The sequence below is a fragment of the Gobio gobio genome, assembly GCF_949357685.1.
Source record: "Gobio gobio genome assembly, chromosome: 15".
NCBI lineage: Eukaryota > Metazoa > Chordata > Actinopteri > Cypriniformes > Gobionidae > Gobio > Gobio gobio.
The window spans coordinates 31,756,782-31,777,921 of record NC_137108.1 but is presented as its reverse complement, the minus strand read 5'-3'; the positions used below and the strand labels follow the sequence as shown (position 1 = coordinate 31,777,921).

The window sequence follows — 21,140 nt, the reverse complement described above, 5'->3', positions numbered from 1 at the left end:
TAGCACCAATTTTGGTGCTTCAGTGGTTCTTCAGCGGTTCTTCAGCGGTTCTTTGACTAAGGTGCTATATAGCACCTCTGAAGAACCGCTGAAGAACCACTGAAGCACCAAAATTGGTGCTATATAGCACTAAAAAAGGTTCCCCTATGATTACGAGCCTTTTTTTTAGAGTGTACTGTGTGTAATTATTGTGTAAATATAAATATACACTCATTCATGTATATATTTAAGAAATATTTGCCTGTATATACTGTATATATTTATATAATGTATATTATATATCAATATTTTATAAATATATAAATATAACATGCATGTGTGTGTATTTATATATACATAATAATTATACACAGTACACACCGATATATTATGTAAACACAATTTTATTTTGGATGCGATAAATTGCGATTAATCGATTTGACAGCACTAATATTTTTTAAATAAATCTATTATATTATAAAATACAATTTAAATAATATAACAAAATATAAAATATGGCTTTTGAGGTTGCTATACAACTAACTTCTATGACAATAAATTGTAATGATGTAATGATACCTCATGCAAATTGTCTAGTAATCATTGGCTGTGCTTTGAAAGGTCAGCAGCGAACAGCGAACAAGGTAATGCTGTAGACTTCAATGCATTAGATAAGGTTGATACGAATCATGTCAAAAGACCTTTAGAATCCACAGAAGTCAACACATTATACAGAATATCACATTTAAAAACATCATGCATAATTTGATGCATCATGCATTCAAAGCCAAAAAAGCAGGTTTCTAATTAGAGAGAAACTCCTCTTAAGCAAATCGAAGGCACACTTTCAAACATATATGACGTTATATTCATGCAGCGGGTTCAAACATACTTGTTGACACGCCACACAAGCAGATAGGGAAATAAATGCGTAACTCAAGGGAAGCCAGCGGCTGGTCCAGCTCGATATCTTATAACCTTAGAGAAGCAAACAACAAGCATGCGGGAAGCAATCGAACTCTACAGTCTCACTCTGAAGCCTGAGTTGCATGTCTAGTTCAAGTATCTCCAATCCTGAGAAGAAAATTATGAACTATTTGAGACAAAAAAAAGGGCAACAGAGTTCTAGAAGTAAAAAAGCTGAAGGCAATAATCTTAAAGTCGGACTACAGAGCTCAGGCTTTACGAGACTCTAAACTAAGCCCAGAGGGAGAAAATAAGGGAGGCTTTAGAACATAAGAAGGTAAAGCATTAGTCTGAAAAAAAAAAAACAGGCAGGTTAACAGAACACTACATCTCTCCAGTCAGAAGGGCCAGAGGACGAGAGGGAGTGGGCAAGGAAAAGGAGAGGGGGGCAGAGGGTTTTAGGAAGCGCATTATATGGATCTGAGCACCGTATGAGCCCACAGTTGTTTAGAAATAACTTGTGTGTGTGTGTGTGTGTACACACTACTTAATAGCCTGCGTGTTGAGTCTGCATGTGTGAGGGCATGTGCTTTGTTGATATAAAAGAGAACTTTTGGGGGAAAACAGGATCTATTTTTTTGTGACCTTTGGTGATGGACATTATTACTTGGCTCTGGCTACATGGGCGGCAGGCTGGCTGTGACATTTACAAGTGAAACGCTTTAATGAGAAGGACGTCACTTTGCTCTTTTCGTGAGCTGAGCTCCTATAAAGTCTATTAAAGCCCTTACCACACCTGCCTTTACTGAGTGAATTTTGTTTCTTTTTTTTGTTGGAGTCTTGTTTGGGTGTGTGATTGGATTGAAAATCAGCACTCCCGTCTTTTTCCATTATCTTTCCACTTCCTCGATGTGAACGCCTCAATGTCTTCCACCCAATTTCAACATGTTTCCATCCCTCGCTGACTCCCTAAACCTCAGTCTCTCTCTCTGTTTCTCTTCCTGCTGTTGTATTAATAGCCTCTCTGCAGGACCGAATGCGTCTTCAGCCCGGAGTTCAGCCGGAGTTCATTGTCAGTTCATCTTCGACTGTGTTTTAATGAGTTTCAGAATCCGCCCACCCCCTCATGGCAGTCCGTCCTCCAACACTCGCACAAATTATCTAGGGGCCAGAGTTCCTGCCATCATAGCACTTATTCGAGTGTGTGAATGACCTGTGAGAAGGTGTGTTTAAAATAACATTAACGAGCGGCGTGGACTCGGCAGCAGCCATCTCAGAACAAATAGAGATTTAGTTTCGGCAGACATCATTATCTCTTTCCTTTTATATATATATATATATAGAGAGCGGGAGAGAGAGATTCAACCACGCATGCCTAAGTCAACACTACCCAAGTCCGTAGGAATGGAATGGATCGCTTGACTCTGACCCTGCTTGCTAAAATAAACCGTAATGATGCAGACTGAATAAAGGCAAAGATTGAACCATTAGCAAATGGCATTTTAACTAAGAATGTAACATTTGAACAAATAACTGACCTGAGCGCACTAACAATGTTTATGAATGATTGGATATGATTGTTGCGCTCGAACCGCTCAAGCCAAATTTGAACAGTTAATGAACACTGAAGGTAAACTGAAGCACTTTTCTAGGGGAATTAATTATGTCACCCAAATGCATCCTATTAAAGAGATGAATCAGTATATACATGACTTAAATGTAAAATTACAGCTTGCATCTGCACTAAATTAAACAAATGCACATGTTAACTTAAGTCACACTGTGAATATGCTCTTTCCGCAAAAAATGTTTAAACTAATATTTTTGTAGACTAAAATTAGATGCATTACTAAATGAACGAATATGAAATTACTAAGTTTAAAGGATAATATACCACTCACATACTCTGGTCTGAAATTCCGAAAACAGACAAGGGACTGTTGCTTAGACTGGAAGTAATGGTTGTATAATTTTGAATTAATCAGCATGACTAAATGCCACATTGAGGCAGGGTGTGAAAAACCATCAGCTCTCTGAGGTTGTGTGTGTGTTAACCCATTACCTCTCATCAACAGGGATACAGAAGTAGAGGGTTGAGTTAGGAGGTGAAGAGAGGGAGATATAAGGTGAGTTGTGACTAAAGCACTGCACCTCTCCTGTCTGCGGGTCGTTTGATTGCACAAGCGTGCGACTGCTCTTGACCGAGCGGCTGAATAGATTGCAGGCTGAAAATTTCTATCAGGCGGTGTCTGCCTGCGGGTCTGTAGTTGCTGCTTATTTATCGACTGCTGGTGCTTCTCATTACAGGCTGAGTGGATGATCATAACAGCAGGCGCAGGATTTATGATCATTTTGCTGCGTTCTCGCAAACTTCAGCCAGAGACACATGAGTGGAAGTACCTTTGGAGATATAGGGCAGACTTAAATGTATTAAAACAACAAAGATGACTGCAGACTATTCGTACCTTTTGTTTGTCTAGATGGAAAAACAGGGAAGGTCGAATGCGATGAGCACGGACTAGCAGATTGCTTGACTCAAAGGAAAGAGAATTTGTTTGTATCTCGGTGAGTGTGTGCACTTTACTTTGATTCATTGTGATTCTTCTTTGTGAGTATATTTTGTGCTGTGCGCAACTGTGGGGTCATGCAGCGGAATCCAATACAGCGCTAGAAAAGTTGAAACTTGGGATAAAGGGAAGCTAGAAGACAGACAATGGGCCAATGGCCTCTCCCCACCCCCTTACCCTCCATCTCCACACTGCCTGTCTCCAAGTCAGGAGGACCCTGCCCCCCCTGCCTCCCCTCCTCGGGGTGGGTACCTGTCTCAGAGACACCCTTGACTTTAGGCAGAGCTGTCCCCTGATTGGTTGTGCTGGCGCTTGTGGGTGAGGTCTTTCCTGTGGTTGTATTGGAAGGGGGTGACATAGTTACTTATCAGAAGTATCCATAATATGCATTTTAAATCAGGAAAACATCCATTTAAATATATTAGTTCAGCATATTTCCATTTAGCATTATACCATTTAAGGGACTGTTCACCCAAATCATCAGTTACTCACCCTGATGTCATCCACAACATGTACAATTTTGTTTATAGGGTTGTGGTTGTTTTGGACCCCATTGACTTCCATTGTAGGAACAACAACAGCTGAAACATTTTTCAAAATATATTCTTTCATGTTCCACAGAAGAATGAACATTTTAAAGAATTGGACATTAGTGATGAGTGAACATTTTAGGGTTTAGTTTAAAGAAATATCTGTCCATATAATGAAACTAAAACTATGAAGTATAGTTTACGCTAAAATAAAATAAAATATAAATGTTAAAGGGAAAAAGTAGCACTGAAATGTGAAATGAGAACTACCTGAAGTACCAAAATGACTAAAAATGAAATAAATTAAAGATAAAAATATTAAAAAACAAACTAATAAAAATGGTAAAACCACAATACAAAATTACGAAAACTAAAATAAAAAAAATAAAAGCTAATTCAAAATATTGTTAAAAACAACCCTGAATATTGACTTCAACATAGCCGACACAAAACAAGTAAAAAAAACAAAACAAGTCTCAGCCTTCCACTGAGAAAGAACTCTATACAGATTTGTAGCGACATGAGGGTGAGTAAATGATGATCGAATTTTCATTTTTGGGTGAATTTAAAAAGCTTAGTAAAAGATTTCAGAAGTTATAAAGTATATATGAAAGGTGCTATAGAAATCACAGTACAAATCACGTAAAACATGAAAAAAACAAAACATCTTCTTGCAGCAAAATCAATATTACATTTTCTTGGTTTTGTTGATACCACATGAATTTCAAACCCCGGAGCTGGCAGAATCGAAGCTTGGAGGCATTTGATCCGAACTGAGCTAATCTCACAGAAGCCTCTTTTTGAACAGTTTCCCCTCCCTTTCTCCTTCTCCATCCATCCCCCACAATGCGCTGATCCTAAACATACTTGCGGACCACATACTTTGAGGATATTCTCATAAGTCTGATTCGGAGATTTAGCTCTCCTCATTCCCGGGCGACTTTAAGTACCGGTGACCTTGCGGAGTTCTCTTTCTGAAAGACTCTGTGTCCTTGGGCTCAGGCTGCTGTGAGGAGCTCCATCACCGGACTAATGCTTAATGTAGCGGCACACAGTACTCATCAGCAGCAGCCGGATGACCGGGGCTAAACGCGGAGCCCGTCCTCCGCCTGCCCACCTCTAAATAAAGCCTGTCATCTTGCCATCTGTGCCACACAGTGGCCGCTCATCAGGGGAGCTCGAGGCTGGCACACGGGATGCTTTTATTTTCATTCCGTTTCCATTCTATTTAAAGGGTGCCGGAAGAAAAGAGCTGTTGGAAAACAGTGGTGCATTGTGGGAATTTTCATCCACCTTTCACAATGGGATGGCTTTATCACACAGTAGGAAGACAGCGAGAGTTCTGAGGATGTAATAACTCCTCTTGAATGCAGGTAGAGCTCTAATTACCGTGCCAAGGTGCCGTGGGAGGCTTTGTCTCAGCGTGAGGTGAGAAGCTGCACTGCCATGTCATTTCCAGTGGCTGGAAGAGGAGCTCTGGTGGCTGAATGAAGCAGTGGGAACGCTCATTGAATGTGTTCACCCACTGTGTGCTCTTTCACACCACAAACAGAGAGGAGCACAGGGACACGCCATCCAGCATCCCACACATCCATGACATTACAGCCCAATGCCATGATGCCATCCTCAATTGCTCTTTTTTCCATGATCTCTCTTCCTCTTGCTTTCTAGATTTCCTCTTCAATCTACATTCATCATTCATCCCTGATTTAAACTTTCTCTATCCTTTCTTTCTTCTCTTAATGTCTCCATTCCTTTAAACTTTCCTTCATTGTTTTTTCCTTCCTGCAACTTCCTTCCTTCCAATATTCAACTAATATTGAATCAAGTTCCTTCCTGCAACTTCATTTAGCGCTGTTGCACCCAAACTCTGGAATTATCTGTCTCAGGCACTCTGTTGCATTAATAATATTTCTGAACATTCAAGTAACTCAAAACCTATTTGTTTTCTGAATGTTATCATTCTTAAGCAGTATTCTGCATTTTTGAATCTGTGCTACCTTGTTTATGTAATGCCCCTTTTACTGTCTTTGTATGATCTTTGCTCTAATCTACTGTTTTGTAATATTCTAATCCGCCACTTGTATTATTGTCGTCTACCCCCAGTGGTTCTCAAACCTGTCCTGGAGTACAACCAGCCCTGCACATTTGTATATCTTCCTCATCTATCCCACCTGATCATGAGCTCATTAGTAGAGACTGCAAGACCTGAAATGGGTGTGTCAGATATAGGGAGACAAAATGTGCAGGGCTGGTGGTACACCAGGACAGGTTTGAGAACCACTGGTCTACCCTATTGCGCTTTACAATGTAATTGTATCTACATTGTAAAGCGTCCTTGAGCTATGGAAAGGTGCTATATAAATAAAAAGTATTATTATAATTATCATCTAATTGACTGATGGAAATAGTGCAGGCCATCGTAGAATATATTAGTACTATAACCGGCTCTTTTTCATAAGCAGGATATTAGAACAAAAATCAGGGGACTTGGAAATTATTTACTAAAACTCATCTGTGCTAATAACCTCATGTGACTAATCCAGATGCAAATACAAGGATTTTGAGAAATATACTGGATATTTCTCCATGATCCACGGAGGATGGGGAGCTGTGATGTGTGTGTGAGAGAGGCAAAAATTGTGCGGTACAATAGCTGTATGCTCTGACCTGGATCACACTGCATCCACTGGCACACTTTAGAAGCGAAATCAGACAACACCACCCAGGGATGTTAACACACACTTTCACACACACAGGCCAGCTGTCAGCTAGTATCAGCTCATGACTGTCTGAAATATAATACTACACACACACACACACACACACACACACACACACACACACACACACACACACACACACACACACACACACACACACACACACACACACACACACACACACACACACACACACACACACACACACACACACACACACACACACACACACACACACACACACACACACACACACACACACACACACACACACACACACACACACACACACACACACACACACACACACACACACACACACACACACACACACACACACACTGCTCTCTCTCTCTCTCTCTCTCTCAATATCGTTCATACACATACACTATCTATCACACACCCTCTGTTTCTCTCTCTCACACACATAGACATACCGTCACACATGCACTCAGCGAGAAAATTAATTTGTCAGATCGTGATTTTCAGTGGTTCCTCCAAAGCTCTTGCTCAGAGCTCTCTGATATGGCCCACAGCCCTGCAGGACATTTTTGTCTGCCGTCCAGATCTGCAGCCTGCAGCCTCACTGCGGGTCATTTGTGTAACGGACTCTATTGATCTGGGAAACTAACGCCTCTCAGGAAGCTGTTGTAAGAGCTGCTCAGAGGTCAGAACGGGACAGATTGAAGATTTATGCATGTGTGCGTGAAAGGCAAACTGTCGGATATAAAAAAAGACATGATGTAATACTCACACCAAGAGACCAGTGACACAATGCAGAAAAAATAATAGCAATCTGTGCCTATTGTTGAATGCAAGGCCCAACTTTACAGAATATAATGGCCGGCTAAAAAAATTCTGATTTAAAATGGTCAATGGATATGAACATGACTGTGAATACAGCTGTATAAAGAGTAATCATTTACTAAAGCAATTTGAATGTCTGAATTTAAAAGCTTTTGAGATTGAATTAGCGTACTGACCGTACGCCGAGTCCACCGCAGGGTTCTGCTTGCGAGTTGTGGCCAAGACATCTACAGAAAGAATAAAAGAAGAATAAGCTCAAGTAGGCCTACAGTCAGCCTAATAAACTATAATACTTGACAGAAGAATTGTTTATTGTGATTTTTACTATTAATAAATCAAATAATTTATTGAACAGTGTTGTCTTACAGGAACATGCATTGCATCTGACTCCATTTTGATGCATAAATACAATAAGACATTCAAAGCCAGACACTACAGTACTCTTACTACGGTTAAGGTTTTGGCAATTACAGCACAAGAAATTACATAATACATGAATCTCTATCTATCTATCTATCTATCTATCTATCTATCTATCTATCTATCTATCTATCTATCTATCTATCTATCTATCTATCTATCTATCTATCTATCTATCTATCTATCTATCTATCTATCTATCTATCTATCTATCTATCTATCTATCTATCTATCTATCTATCTATCTATCTATCTATCTATCTATCTATCTATCTATCTATCTATCTATCTATCTATCTATCTATCTATCTATCTATCAATCAATATATACGGGTCTGCAGATTAAACTTCACCATAGGCTAAACTATTGTACTATGCATCAAATGGTAACATTTAAGTTTAATATTGTACATCATTCCTTATAAATAAAAAAAATTAAATAAAGTCTCATAAAGAAATGTCAACCTCAAAGAGGAAAAAGAAAATAAAGTGTAACTTTAGGATCGAGATTTTTTGCATTGTGACATCAATTTCATGATACATTTTCAAGTTCTCATTATTTTAATGTGAAAAACCCCCAACATTATATTATATTATATAAACAGTTTTAGAAAAAGCTTCAAAGAACAATTTATTTGAAATATAAATATTTTGTAACATTATAAATGTATTTACATCACTTTTGATCAATTTAATGCCTCCTTGCATAAAGTGAAAAATATTTTTTAAATATTTATCTCAAACTTTTAAATGGTAGTGTAAATTATATTATAATTAATTAAAATCAAGTAAATGATAGTATATTATATTAAATGATAGTATATCTCATGGGTAGATGTGCTTAGTTGTATAATAATTTGAAATAATTTCAAAATATCAAAAATCTTGTAGTGTTCAAAGAGGTTGCAAGATGTGATTTCTTCTGGTCTCTTTCCTTTTTGGAGGGAAACATGACCTAGACATGTTCCATGAGATTCTCTCAGAAGGCTTCTAGAGTTCTGCAAGACTTCAGAACAATAGTGGAGTTGTAGCAGGAATGCGTAGGGATGTAATAATAGTGTGAATGAGTTATGATCTCTGGGAGCAAGTCAGCTCGGACTGTCTGAAACTCACCATGACAGCTGTCTGGGTACTGAGGATATCCGCTCTCCACATACTGTTCAAATCCAGACCTGTGACAGAGACAGAGAGGAAGAACGACAGAACAGAGAGAAGAAGAAGAGAGTGAGCAGGAGAAGGAGTGAGAAAGAGGACAAGGGAGTGACAATCATTCTTTTGTGAGTCTCTCCCTGAATGATCCTTCTAATTAGTTGTGCTGTCAGCAGTCTGTTGTTGCCTCTCTGAGCAACTGTAAAGGGAAATAACATGTTACAATATGATTGAGGATTGAGTGTCTGCCATAAACTTCCTCTATACCAGGACTGACAGCCATGTTTTCATGGCCATAAGATGAGAAACAAATGCCAATGTATTAGTATGTACACATATACTTGCACAAGAATTCTAAATTAAGCAACACAAGAGTAAATTTGGCAATTTTATAGGAACTGCAACACAAATCTTCTAAAAATAGGTTGTGAGTTCTGACAATTCAAACATTTTTCTCAGTTTTTACCCCACAGAACACCATTTACATAAAATATTTCTGACATTCAAAATTAAAAAGGAACGCCATCACAATATGTCTATGTTTTTGTGACAGATGTAATTTTCTGACTCATCCTCAACACGATCAGGCTGCAGATGTAACAATGAATATCTAATGAATAATATTGCAATAATCCTATTGTTATAATGCCAAAATATATTTTTAATAAAAAAAACATTGCTTCAATGCTGGTAAAAAAAAGCCTTGCACATGATGTAGTTTCACACGTCATTTCAAATCATTACGCAAATATCAAGCCCCAGTGTTATTTACAAGTGATTAAACAAACGCTGAAAGAATTTAACATGTGCACATATGTGATTAATGTGTTCACATGTCCAACTAGCGGAACAAGCTACGGGGAGTTTTATTCATTCAATCACACGAGTGCCAATAAATAAGAGTGCCTTCAGCTTTGACTATTTCAGATGTAAGAACCTTTGTGTGAAGGAAATGAGTGTTTGTGTAAAACAGCATATTAAGTCAAATTTGAATAGAATATGTTTACTGAGAGGGACGTTGCTGACTCATGCAGCCTAACAGTGTAACCAGGGTGACACGTTGCTCTGAGCGACTACAATGTTCCACGGCTCCTGGCATCACAGAACCGAGCGCGTCATTGCCGCTCATTGCCGAGCACCTGAGTGACATCTCGCACACAGACGCATAACGTGTTCTGTCGGTTTTTGCTTCCTCTACCGTGTTACCATGGCGATGTGATCAGATCGGTGGGGCCGTGGTCTAATGAAGTACAAAAATTCTCTATGTGAAAGTCCAAAAACAGGATTCTTAAAAATCACTGCACGTCACTTGTTTTCAAGAACACTTTTGTGTGTGGCATTTCAGCGCAAGAATGTGCTTCTTATTCATTATGCACCCTGCAATCAAGTTCAGGTGCTAAATGTACTGACCTAATTATTAGTGCATAATTATAATCATTAATTTCAGGGCAAAGACGCCTCGATTTTAATGTAAATTAGGTTTACTACAGGTTCACAAAAATTGCTATTTGCCTGGTGAAATCAATTTTGCACTATTGTGGAAACAAAACAGGCCCCAAGGGAGTATTTGGTATTCTGCAGAGTATTCTGCGAAAAAAATATTAGTATCGTATACATTTACACTGAATTTAATCATCATATTTGGGGGTCATTGGCATCAAATTGTTTAACACAGACAGCTCATGCAAATGATTTAATTTAAATATTTTCTCTCACTTGATTTAATTTGAGTATACTTGAGCTATATGAGTGGAATCTATCTAACCTTGGAGCAAAGGGTACAATGGTGACTTTTTAAAGGAGTCATGACATGAGAAATCAAATTTGCCTTGATCTTTTGACATATAAGAGGTTTTTGTACTTTTAAAACAAGTTTCACAGTTTAAAACGTCCTACTCATTATAAACAAAGCATTTGATCAAGCTCAAAAACGGCTTGTTTTGATATTGTGGGATCTGTGAAGTCACACGGGCAAATACATACATGACTGCCTTCAGAGCGCGATATGAATGAATAGTTCTACAACATCGCACCACTGGCAATCAGGTGCTTAATGGCTGACATTTGCCTACACTGGATGGGAGTGTTCGTCAAAAACAAATAGAACCCGTTTTAATAATCTATGATGCTGTCTACGCTGCATACAGTGTAGAGATGTGTGTTCAGTTCATGACATACTCCACGCACTCAAGACTGTCGACAATAGCAAAAATGGACGAGTGAAAGAAGGTTTGCTTTGAAAGAACGTTCGTTAATCCCAGGGTTGGAAACGAGTGGACGATTTATTTTATTTATTTTAATGGCATCCCATATTGCGACAGAGGATTATATGTTTGTTCGGAGCACAGTGTAGACAGAGTGTAATGGAGAGTTCACAAAGAAATTTTATTAAAAGACGAAGCAGGCAACTGATCTTATGACCGCTGCATCACAAACTGTAAGAAAAGGATTTCATAATGCTTTGTCTGTAAATGATGGTTTTATATGGATAATGTTTTCAAAATACTTACTCATGTGCAATAGCAAGTGGGCGCTGATACTGTTTTCTATGCAATGGCATTAGCCAGTCATAACAGTGGCCGTTTACTGAGCCTTAAAGGCACAATATATAATTTTCACCGCTAGAGATCGTTTATTCAAAAAGGCGTAGCTTGGTGAAGCCTTGATTTCACGGAATCATGGGAGTTGTAGTCTTCACCTCTACAGCCTGTGGAAAAGAATCTGACGGGACTCGGGCAGAAATCATATTCATGGATGAGCTAATGTATTAAAGATTTATTAACATGATATGTGGGGTAACGCCACGCTGTTTTATCATATTAGATACATTTGAGTGTGTTGAAAGTTATGTTATAATGCTACTATAGTGCATTTTCTCAGCGGCTGCTGTGAGACACTAGAGCGATATTAGGCATGGTAAAACATGGTACTCGTAAATCAAGAAAACAATATTTAAACAATAAGACTAACTGTGTTGAGCTATATAATAATGATTCGTTTTCTGTCGATGAATGTATTCAAACAGTTGCTCACCTGTCTAATAAAACGCATACAATTTTGAAGCGTCTTTGGTGTTTCCATGGTTTTTACAAAATAAAACCACAAATCAAGGATAACGCGGGTATGATGTCATTGATAGGTGATGCACGGACATGGTCTATGTCCTGGTTAAAATTTCTCTGGATTTAAACATTCTTGGAAACATTTGGGATAATGTAAGTATACAAGTCAACACTGTTCTAGTGGTTTTTGGATATTTTAATTAAAAAAAACATGAGGCGGCATGGATAATTTCAGACAGAGGGTCAAGATGAAGGTTGGAAATAATAAATGTTTTATTTGCTTTGTGAATTTCTTTTTAAATGAACACTATAAGTGAACCCCAAAGAACATAAAAACCCATGTCAAGACCCAATAAAAAAGCCTCAGAGAAAAAACACACTAGCATACAAACAACTTATCATCTAATGCTGGCACCCCATTTCAGCCCCTGCCGAGGCACCTGCCGTTCTCCTGCTTCGCCCTGCCCTGCATATTCAATCTATCTGTGAATCAGCCCTCTCTACCTGACATGATTTAAAGTCCTTATTTCCATTAACCTGAGAGGGGAGAGAGTGACAGAACGAGAGGGAAGGAGAGAGAAAGAGAGAGAGCGGGGATGACTTCATCTCATATTGAAGGATAAATGGAAGGACAAGATAAAAAAAATATCCTGCATAAAGTGGTAAATTGGGATCTTGCAGGTGCATAATATCTGAACATCAATATGCCTCTGAGATGCATGCTTTTCATTATACCTGAATTGGCCAACACACTTGCGCGCGCGCACACACACACACACACACACACATTAGCACAAACATGCTCTCTCATCATATGGAGATTAAATTGCCCCTGGGAGAGAGCGAACAGGGAAAAGGAGAACAAAAAGAGAAAATATCCCACAAGATAATAAAATCATATTTTTCTTCATATTCTCCTACCCGCAGTACACCGCAAAAAAACAAGCCGCAGAGCTATTTTAAAAAAGAGAAAGCCAAATTATTACCTTGGTACATCTACTGCCCTCTTTTCTTACATTTCACCCTCTCAGTCTAGCAGAATTTCATTAGATTTCATTTATTAGCATTTACACGAATAGTTCGCTCTGGAGCTAGTTTCTCCAGTCTTATTTCTTGTTCTGCTTTTTTCAAGTCTTACATTGCCAGACTTAGGCCCAATCTCATTTCTACCCCTTAGCCCTTCTCTTTCCCCTACCCCTTCGTTTTGCGCGTTCACGTGAAGGGGTAGGGGTGTCTCGATTCTCTTTTGGCTGGAGTGGTAGGGGTAAGGGGAAGGGCCAGATAGCCCTTCAAATGAAGATTTTTCAGGACCACACTTCGAACGAAGGGGTATATGAGGAGTTTCCCTCCACCGACTACAGTGCTGCTAGAATGTGTGTATGTTGCCACTTGGGATCGATCACTTGCGTGTCGTGTCGCCTGCCTGCCAGTTTCTCCATAGCTTGCTAAATGCACTATTTGAGTGATTTGAACACATATTAATAATAGTTAAAAAAATATATATCTGGTCATCCTTCATAACGCAGCCATTATTTACATCACATATCGTCTGTAAACTCTTGCATAACCAAGGCAACGACTAACTTGACGTATAACGTACGAACATTATCGCAGCACCACAGTAGATAACGAAAACATATCCATACCGGCTGGCTCGGATCAGCACGGAATGGAATGGTTAATAAACAAACAGAACAGTTTGGCCCGATGGAAAAGCGGCTTCACCAGTCTTGTATGTTCTGTATCATTCTGTATCATCTTAGAAAACTCTGACTCATACTGAAACTGAAAACTGAAAATGAGCGCCATTTTATTAAGTCCAAATACAGCGCAAAACTCTGTTGGGAGTGAGTAATTTGTTAAACGTGCTCGCGCCTGATTTCTGTTAGATATAGCCTACGCACTTCATCGCTGTTCATACTGGTTAAATGTCACAGGACACTAATAAAATAAACGGGGTATGATGACGTGTAATGGTATAGTAGTGTGTCCCATTTCTTAGGGGAATATTTTCACCCCTATGCCTTAGCACTCTGTTTCAAGGGGCAAGGGGAACGCGTAGGGGTAGGGGTAGGCGAAGGGGTATAAAATTGGGATTGGGCCTTAAAGTCAGAAAAAAGTCTTTTTGAAGCTTACTCAGTGCAAAAGCCTGGAAAGGGGTCATGTGACTAACATGTAAAGTGACCATCACTGTCAGTAAGTGTTTAACATGATACTTCAGAAATCATTCTAATATGCTGATTTGGTGCTTAAGAAACATTTCTTCTTATTATCAATGTCGAAGACAGTAGCTTAATATGTTTCTTTAAGCTGCATAGGCAGTTTAAATGGACAGCATTTATTTGAAATAGAAATCTTTGTTTTTATTTTATAATAAATGTCCTTATTGTAACTTTTGATCAAATTAATGCATTCTTGCTAAAAGTATTTATTTCTTTCAAGAAAACCTTTTGAATGGTAGTTGTAGTGCATTTCATTTGTTTATTGTGTAATTCAGTTCTACTATTTGGTTTGTAATTGATCCAATTTATTGTATTTTATGATATTACAGACACACTTTAAAACACTGTTACTCAATCTACATCAGTTTCACATTTTCAGTGCTGCTGCTTTTGGTTTCTATGACAAAAAACACAATTCTAGATTCTAGCCAAGATTCTAGAGCTCTTTATAATTCTAATGTGCTCTGTGATTACAGAAGACTTTATGGCATCTGACAGCAGAAGATGTATGACTCTGACATAAGTTTGGCTATGGAAGCATATAATTGAATGCTGGAGTAAACCAAAGCTCTGTTGGGACACTGATAAGTATAATCTCAAAAGTTCTGTCCATTTTGTAGGCAGCGGTCTGGAAATCTGCTGTGTATGTAATAATGTTCATGAGTTCAAGATGAAATGATTCCCCATCTCTGTTTTTAGAGATCAATACTCACATTAGGACACATTAAGGCACATTAAGAAAGTTTATGGTCAGAAAATATAATTAAACACTGTCAACAGGTTACAGAGATGCTTAGCTAAATAAAATAACTTAATTCAGTTTGTGTGTGCGTGTAGATAAATACACTAATCAGCAATAGCATGTTAAGAATAAGATGTTGATCTCTCAGTAACATTTTCACTTTGGGGTTTCTAACTTCTTTTAATAAACCAAAATTGCAGTTGTACGTCAGTGGATGTGACTCAGGAGCGGGGGAAACAGAGCGTGCTGGGAAGAATATTGCCACCGTTGCTTTCCACAACTGATGACAACCGCAGCAACCACTCACCAAAACATTAACAATAACAAATTCAATCCCTCGATCTGCACTCATAATAACACGTGCACACACACATCTGGTTTACTATCTTTATGGGGACTCTCCATAGACGTAAATGGTTTTTATACTGTATATTCTATCCCTTTACACTAAACCTACCCATCACGGAAAACTTTCTGCCTTTTTACATTATCAAAAAAATTCATTCTGCATGATTCATAAGCTTGTTTCCTCATGGGGACCTCAATTTAGGTCCCCACGGTGACACGAGTCCACATGAGTCAGTGTGCATTCAGGTTGAAGTCCCCACCGGGATAAAAAAATGTCAACACACACACACACACACACACAAATGAAATAAACTTCTGCTTGACAGTTGGAGAGGCTGTATTACTGTAGATACAGCCCTGACACAAGCTGTAATTTCAAAAAATGGTGGGGATGTCAATATGCCCTTTCAGCCAGAGATCTTTGCAACTGATAAATAAAATAAATAAATTAGTATTCCTTTAGCTCAAATGGTACAGCATGGTGCCAGCAACACCAGAATCATTGGTTTGATTCTGCTAAAAAATTATATCTTGATTCTGCAAAAAATTATACCGTGAGTGCAATGTAAGTCACTTTTGATTAAAGTGCCTGCCAAATGCATAATGTAAAATGTTAACATTGCTGTTAATGTCTGTAATATATTCAGAGTTGCATGAATTCGTCAGAGCTGTTGCACAGGGGTAAGTACATTAAAGAGCAGTGAATACATACGTCATATTGGCTCTGCCTGTCCAGTTTCTTGTCTATTCTCTACTGTCCTTAATTATCAAAAGCTAAAACTGTAAAACAAAAAAGGCAAGGGAAAGTTGCATGGACTTGTGGTATTTACTTGTGGACATTACTTACACAAATATTTGTAAATGTTAATGTGCTATTATAACAGTTTTTACGTCTCATAAACAAGTGTGTTTGTCTTTTGCATTAAGTCTATCTGAGATAAAATTCTGCACATATATCTGGTCTGAAGCACTAGATTAAATGAACAACAGACCGAGTAAATGAGCGTAACAGTGATGCCATCACAAACAGAGATTTACTGTAATGGCTATGAGAATTTCTAAAGATTTATTTTAAAGTGTTTGCTTTATTGGGACAGGACAATGTAGAGAATTGACAGGAAGCAAAGTAGAAGAGAGAGGGGGACGGAATTGGGAAAGGACCACAAGCCTAAGCACAACTGTGCTACATCTCGGAGCGCTGCCCACAAGGCTACAAGCTTCCACCTAAACTACCAGTTTACTAAACTTTTAACTAGATTGTAAAAGTATTTCACTTTGGTACATTGCTAAAGTGATAGAGTGACACTTTACAATAAGGTTCAATTTGTTAACAGCAGTTAAATGCATAAACCCCGAATTTTAGAATGTTAGTGTACATTGAGAGATGTTAATTTATACAACTTGTAGAAATTAACATTAACTGAGATTAATGCTGTAAAAGTAGGCCTTAATGCATTAAATAATATACTCAATTCTACACTTTATTCTAAAGTGTTACCTAGAATGCTATATTAATTTACTGTAAAACAACTGTTAAATGTTATCTATGAGGTCATTCTGGTCATTGTATAGACGGTCTAGAAAAGAATCTGCAACCACACTTGGTTATAAATTTTGAAGACATTTTACGGCCATCTGATTTTTACCAGATGTTTTAAGGATGTTTAGAGTAACGTAAGCCCCAAGAGACCTTTAACAATGATGCACACTATAGAAACAGAATTGTCGATTGCAAAGAAAGCTTGTGAAGAGAATTCAGTAGCTGTGTAGGCTCTTTTATTCTAATGAACCGTAAAAGTGTTTACTGTGGCAGGACTAATAGAAGGGTCGCGTGATGTAGCTTTAACTCACTTGAATCCTGGCGCCACTGTGGCACAGTTCCCCGCACTCAGCCAGATGCAGTAGGGGTCTCGCGAGGACAGACAGCTCCTAAAACACACACACATACAGAGTTAACTCATACCACATGTCCTGGAAAGGTTGTGTGTGTGTGTTTTCCTTGCTCACTGTCTCCATACCCCCCCAATTTCCCTTTCCCCTCTCTCTCCAAGTGTATGTGACAAGCTGGAAGGGACAGCCAGACACGGCATCTCCATAACAAAGCATTAATGCCTCTCGCTGGTCAGACAGTCAGTCAGACTCAGAGAAAGAGAGAAAGAGAGATAGAGAGAGAGAGAGAGAGAGAGAGAGAGAGAGAGAGAGATAGAGAGAGAGAGAGAGAGAGAGAGAGAGAGAGAGAGAGAGAGAGAGAGAGAGAGAGAGAGAGAGAGAGAGAGAGAGCGAGGGGAGGAAAAAAGCGATTGACTGCTATAGAGTCAGGTGTGTATGTGTGTTTGTGTTGCATGATTGACAGGTGTGTTGTGTTTGCCAGAGGCCAACTGAGATTCAGATACATGGCGAAGCTGGCGAGTTGCTCCAAGAAACAGTGAGAGAGAAAGACGGAAAGAGAGCGAAAGTTAGGGAAGAAAGGACAAAAAAAGCATGTGGGAGGTGACTAGATGTGAGACAAAGTGAAAGAGAGGTCACTTCCACTTTTCTGATATTTTTTCCCCTCTTCACAGGTTGTTAATTTCGCCATGCCTGTTTGTCACTGTTTTTAAACACTATCTATTGTTAAAGGTTAGATGTGTTAAAATTGTAAAATGTTTTCTCTTATTCCAGTTAAAATAAATAAATATAAACAAAAATGGATTTGGGAGGCTTTTAGACTTTAGTCTTTTAGGTTTAAAGTCATCTATATGCTAATGACTACTAAAAGTTGAGAATTTACTACTTGAACTATAATTTTACTATACTATCCACCTTATTTTATCTGTAAGGGCAGATACGGCCAATGTTTAACATGAATGTGCAACGCTTTCGATGCAAGCTACTGGCAGTTATTTTAGTTGTACAAAAACAGTTTATTATGCTGCTTGATGTTGCAAACTGCTACTTATTATGATATTATTTTAATTATTGTAATCATAAACATACAGGTTTCTAGTCCAAACAGTTTTACTGTTTAGTGCACTTTGTCATGCTTTATTTACCTATAGCTGTAAAATCTGTTGTGTACATTAATAGGAAATAGCTTACTTCTGCTTTAAAAAGGCGGACATTAAACTATTTAACTTATATACAGTATTTTTTGAAAAATTCAAAGTCTTTCTCTTCAGATAGAACTGAGAAAAAATATTGAGGACTCATCCTGCACTACACAGATTTTTGTCTAATCAAATGTTCTCTAGATTAGAATGACAATGTCCCACCCCTAATACCACCGGAAACCAACTAGCAAGTAGCATTAGTTAGCTAACTAATGCCTATTGGCTTTAAAAAAAATAAACCTTACAAGCCTTTTGATGCGTCCCACCCAAACTTTCAGTTTCAAAAGGAAATACGTCAAAATAACAATTGTGATTTTCTTTAAAAATACATAAACAACTATAAGTAACCTATTTGTAGCTTGATGATTTCCCTGAAAAAAAGTATTAAGAATTTGCATAAAAAAACGTTTGTACTCAATTGAGTGGAATCCTTTTTTTTTATCCGATAAGAAGACATGCACATAAACGACAATGGAAACACATTTACTGAATAAATCCCTCAATGCGCAAGAAAAAACTTTGCCTCAACAGAGGATGTGATTGGATAATTGGACTAACCAGCAGATCAGTTTCATTGCACAGCATCTCAAATGTTGTTTTAGGTATTCTGAAATGCCTGAGCCAAAGTCTGTCATCAAAATGATTTGGTATAATGACCGCCCAGAGCTGTCTCACATGATTGCGTTCACAAACAAACGTCCGAACGCAAGATTACATGACAGCGTTTATTGCGTTTCCTATGCGCGTTCTGAGGCACAAGTCATTTAAAAAAGCCACAGTGGCTTCACCGTTGGCAGCAACTTCCATTTTTATTGCAGATATTTTGCGCCAATTTCCAAGGAGCTGGCGATGGGATGGAAACAGTACTTTAAATGTCAAATGTTTTATGCGATATTCCAATTTTTTAAGCTAAATTCACAACGCTGGATGGAAAGATAGCTTCTGTGGCGCTATAAAAACATTGCAAGCCTGACATGGCAACAGTGGCTCAACCAATAGTGTGATTTTGGGGTGGAGCTATCTCCCTGACCAACCAATGGTTAGGTCAGGGAAACCGGTTTGAAAACAACCTGTTTTTTTTTGTGCAAATTTCTTTGACCACAACAAACCTCTTTTGTTCTTTTAGATTAAAAAAACTGTTTGAATTAAATAAACAAACACAGCTGTTTTTGCATCCAGCACTCCGCGTGTGTGAAAACAATTCAGCAAGAGAAAAAACAGAGGAAAAAAAAAGAAAGATGTTTTCTCACAATTCCACAGAGAATCCTGTGTGAGTGTTTCTCCTGAGGCTGAGCAGGCATGAGCTAACAGATTGGTAAAAAGTTAAGACACGGCTGGATCAGACATCAGGATTGTTTTTGGAAAGAAATCGGGACTGAAATTCCCTGATAGGATTTGGAGATCTTTTAAAAAAGGAAACACAGTCTATCAGCTTGCTCATACTACAGCTGTGTGGAAAAAAAAAAGGGATTGTTTGCTGTGTCTTGGCCTGTGGCCAATCAGATGGCTCTAATTTGCGTGCAAGTAGTCAAAGCATGTGGTGGTGCTGGCTGGATTACTGCAGCATGTGAAGGAGGAAACACGTCTACATCAATGACGACCGGGATGCAAGCTAAAACCTTTTGCCCTCTAAAATGCCTCTGTGTTTAAATTTGAATGCATTTATGAATGCATGTCTATGGAAAGGCACACCGCTTTCACTGCACTTATTGAGAATGTAATCCATAATAGATCAAAAGAGAACTGGCACAGGACTTTTAGAAGATTCTTGCATGACTGTCTAGATTTTTCTCTGAGGACTGAGCTGCTGCACTGCATCGTCAGTAGAGTTTGTAATGTTGGCTCCATCTTCAATAAATGTCTTAAAATACTCTACAATAATAACCCTTATGAATGTACTTGATTAAAACAGTACAAGATACTTAAAGGTGTAGTACAACATTGTATTACGTGCTCGCACATGCAATACATATTTAATGCAAATGATTGTGGGTCTGGGTTCCATGTGCATTCTCACTCACTTTTTGCAGTTGCTGTAGTCAGAACAGCGACTCAGTGGAACACGGATCACGCAACTTGAAAATGCCACAAACAGGGCATGATGGTCCTTGTCCAACTCCAATCCCAGAATCCTACGGTCCTCACCACGCGCATTACATCTGAGGAGAGAAATGGTGGTTTGTGTTGGAATGTCATTTTAGTTATTAAAGAGGATCCAAAAGTACCATATATGTACATAAAACATTAATAGTAATAAAGGCTATGTTTGGAATTGCATACTACCATACTATTCCTACAAGAATGCAATGGGCACATTTTCTGAATGCATGGAATACCTGGATTATCCAAAACATTTCACAAAATGTGCAGTATAGAACCAAAGTATGCTGCATGGGATACCTTATCCCACAATGCATTGTGCTCACATGACCATTGACTTGTAGTGTGACAAATTAACTTACAAGGTATGTAAGAAAAAATATTATTTGAAATAAAATACGTTTTGTTATACATTTTATTTTATTTCAGCTAGTTGCAAAGGCAACATTTCTCATTTTCATTTAGTTAAACGATGTACTAATATAACTAAAACTAA

The 21,140-nt window shown here is 38.3% G+C and overlaps 1 protein-coding gene across 2 annotated transcripts in view; it reads right to left on the bottom strand.

Annotated features, from left to right (window-relative positions):
- The window catches only part of sema6cb (semaphorin 6Cb), a 160,234-nt gene that overhangs the window by 9,516 nt on the left and 129,578 nt on the right, over window positions 1-21,140 (bottom strand). The window contains exons 16-20 of one of the 2 annotated variants that reach the window (XM_079837110.1): window positions 20,566-20,703; window positions 17,307-17,384; window positions 9,046-9,104; window positions 7,689-7,739; window positions 3,630-3,782 (exon numbers count right to left, since the gene is read on the bottom strand). In XM_079837110.1, coding sequence (XP_079693236.1) covers window positions 3,630-3,782; window positions 7,689-7,739; window positions 9,046-9,104; window positions 17,307-17,384; window positions 20,566-20,703 — 479 coding nt within the window. The remainder of the gene's footprint in view (window positions 1-3,629; window positions 3,783-7,688; window positions 7,740-9,045; window positions 9,105-17,306; window positions 17,385-20,565; window positions 20,704-21,140) is intronic. The other variant, XM_079837111.1, reaches the window with a different exon arrangement.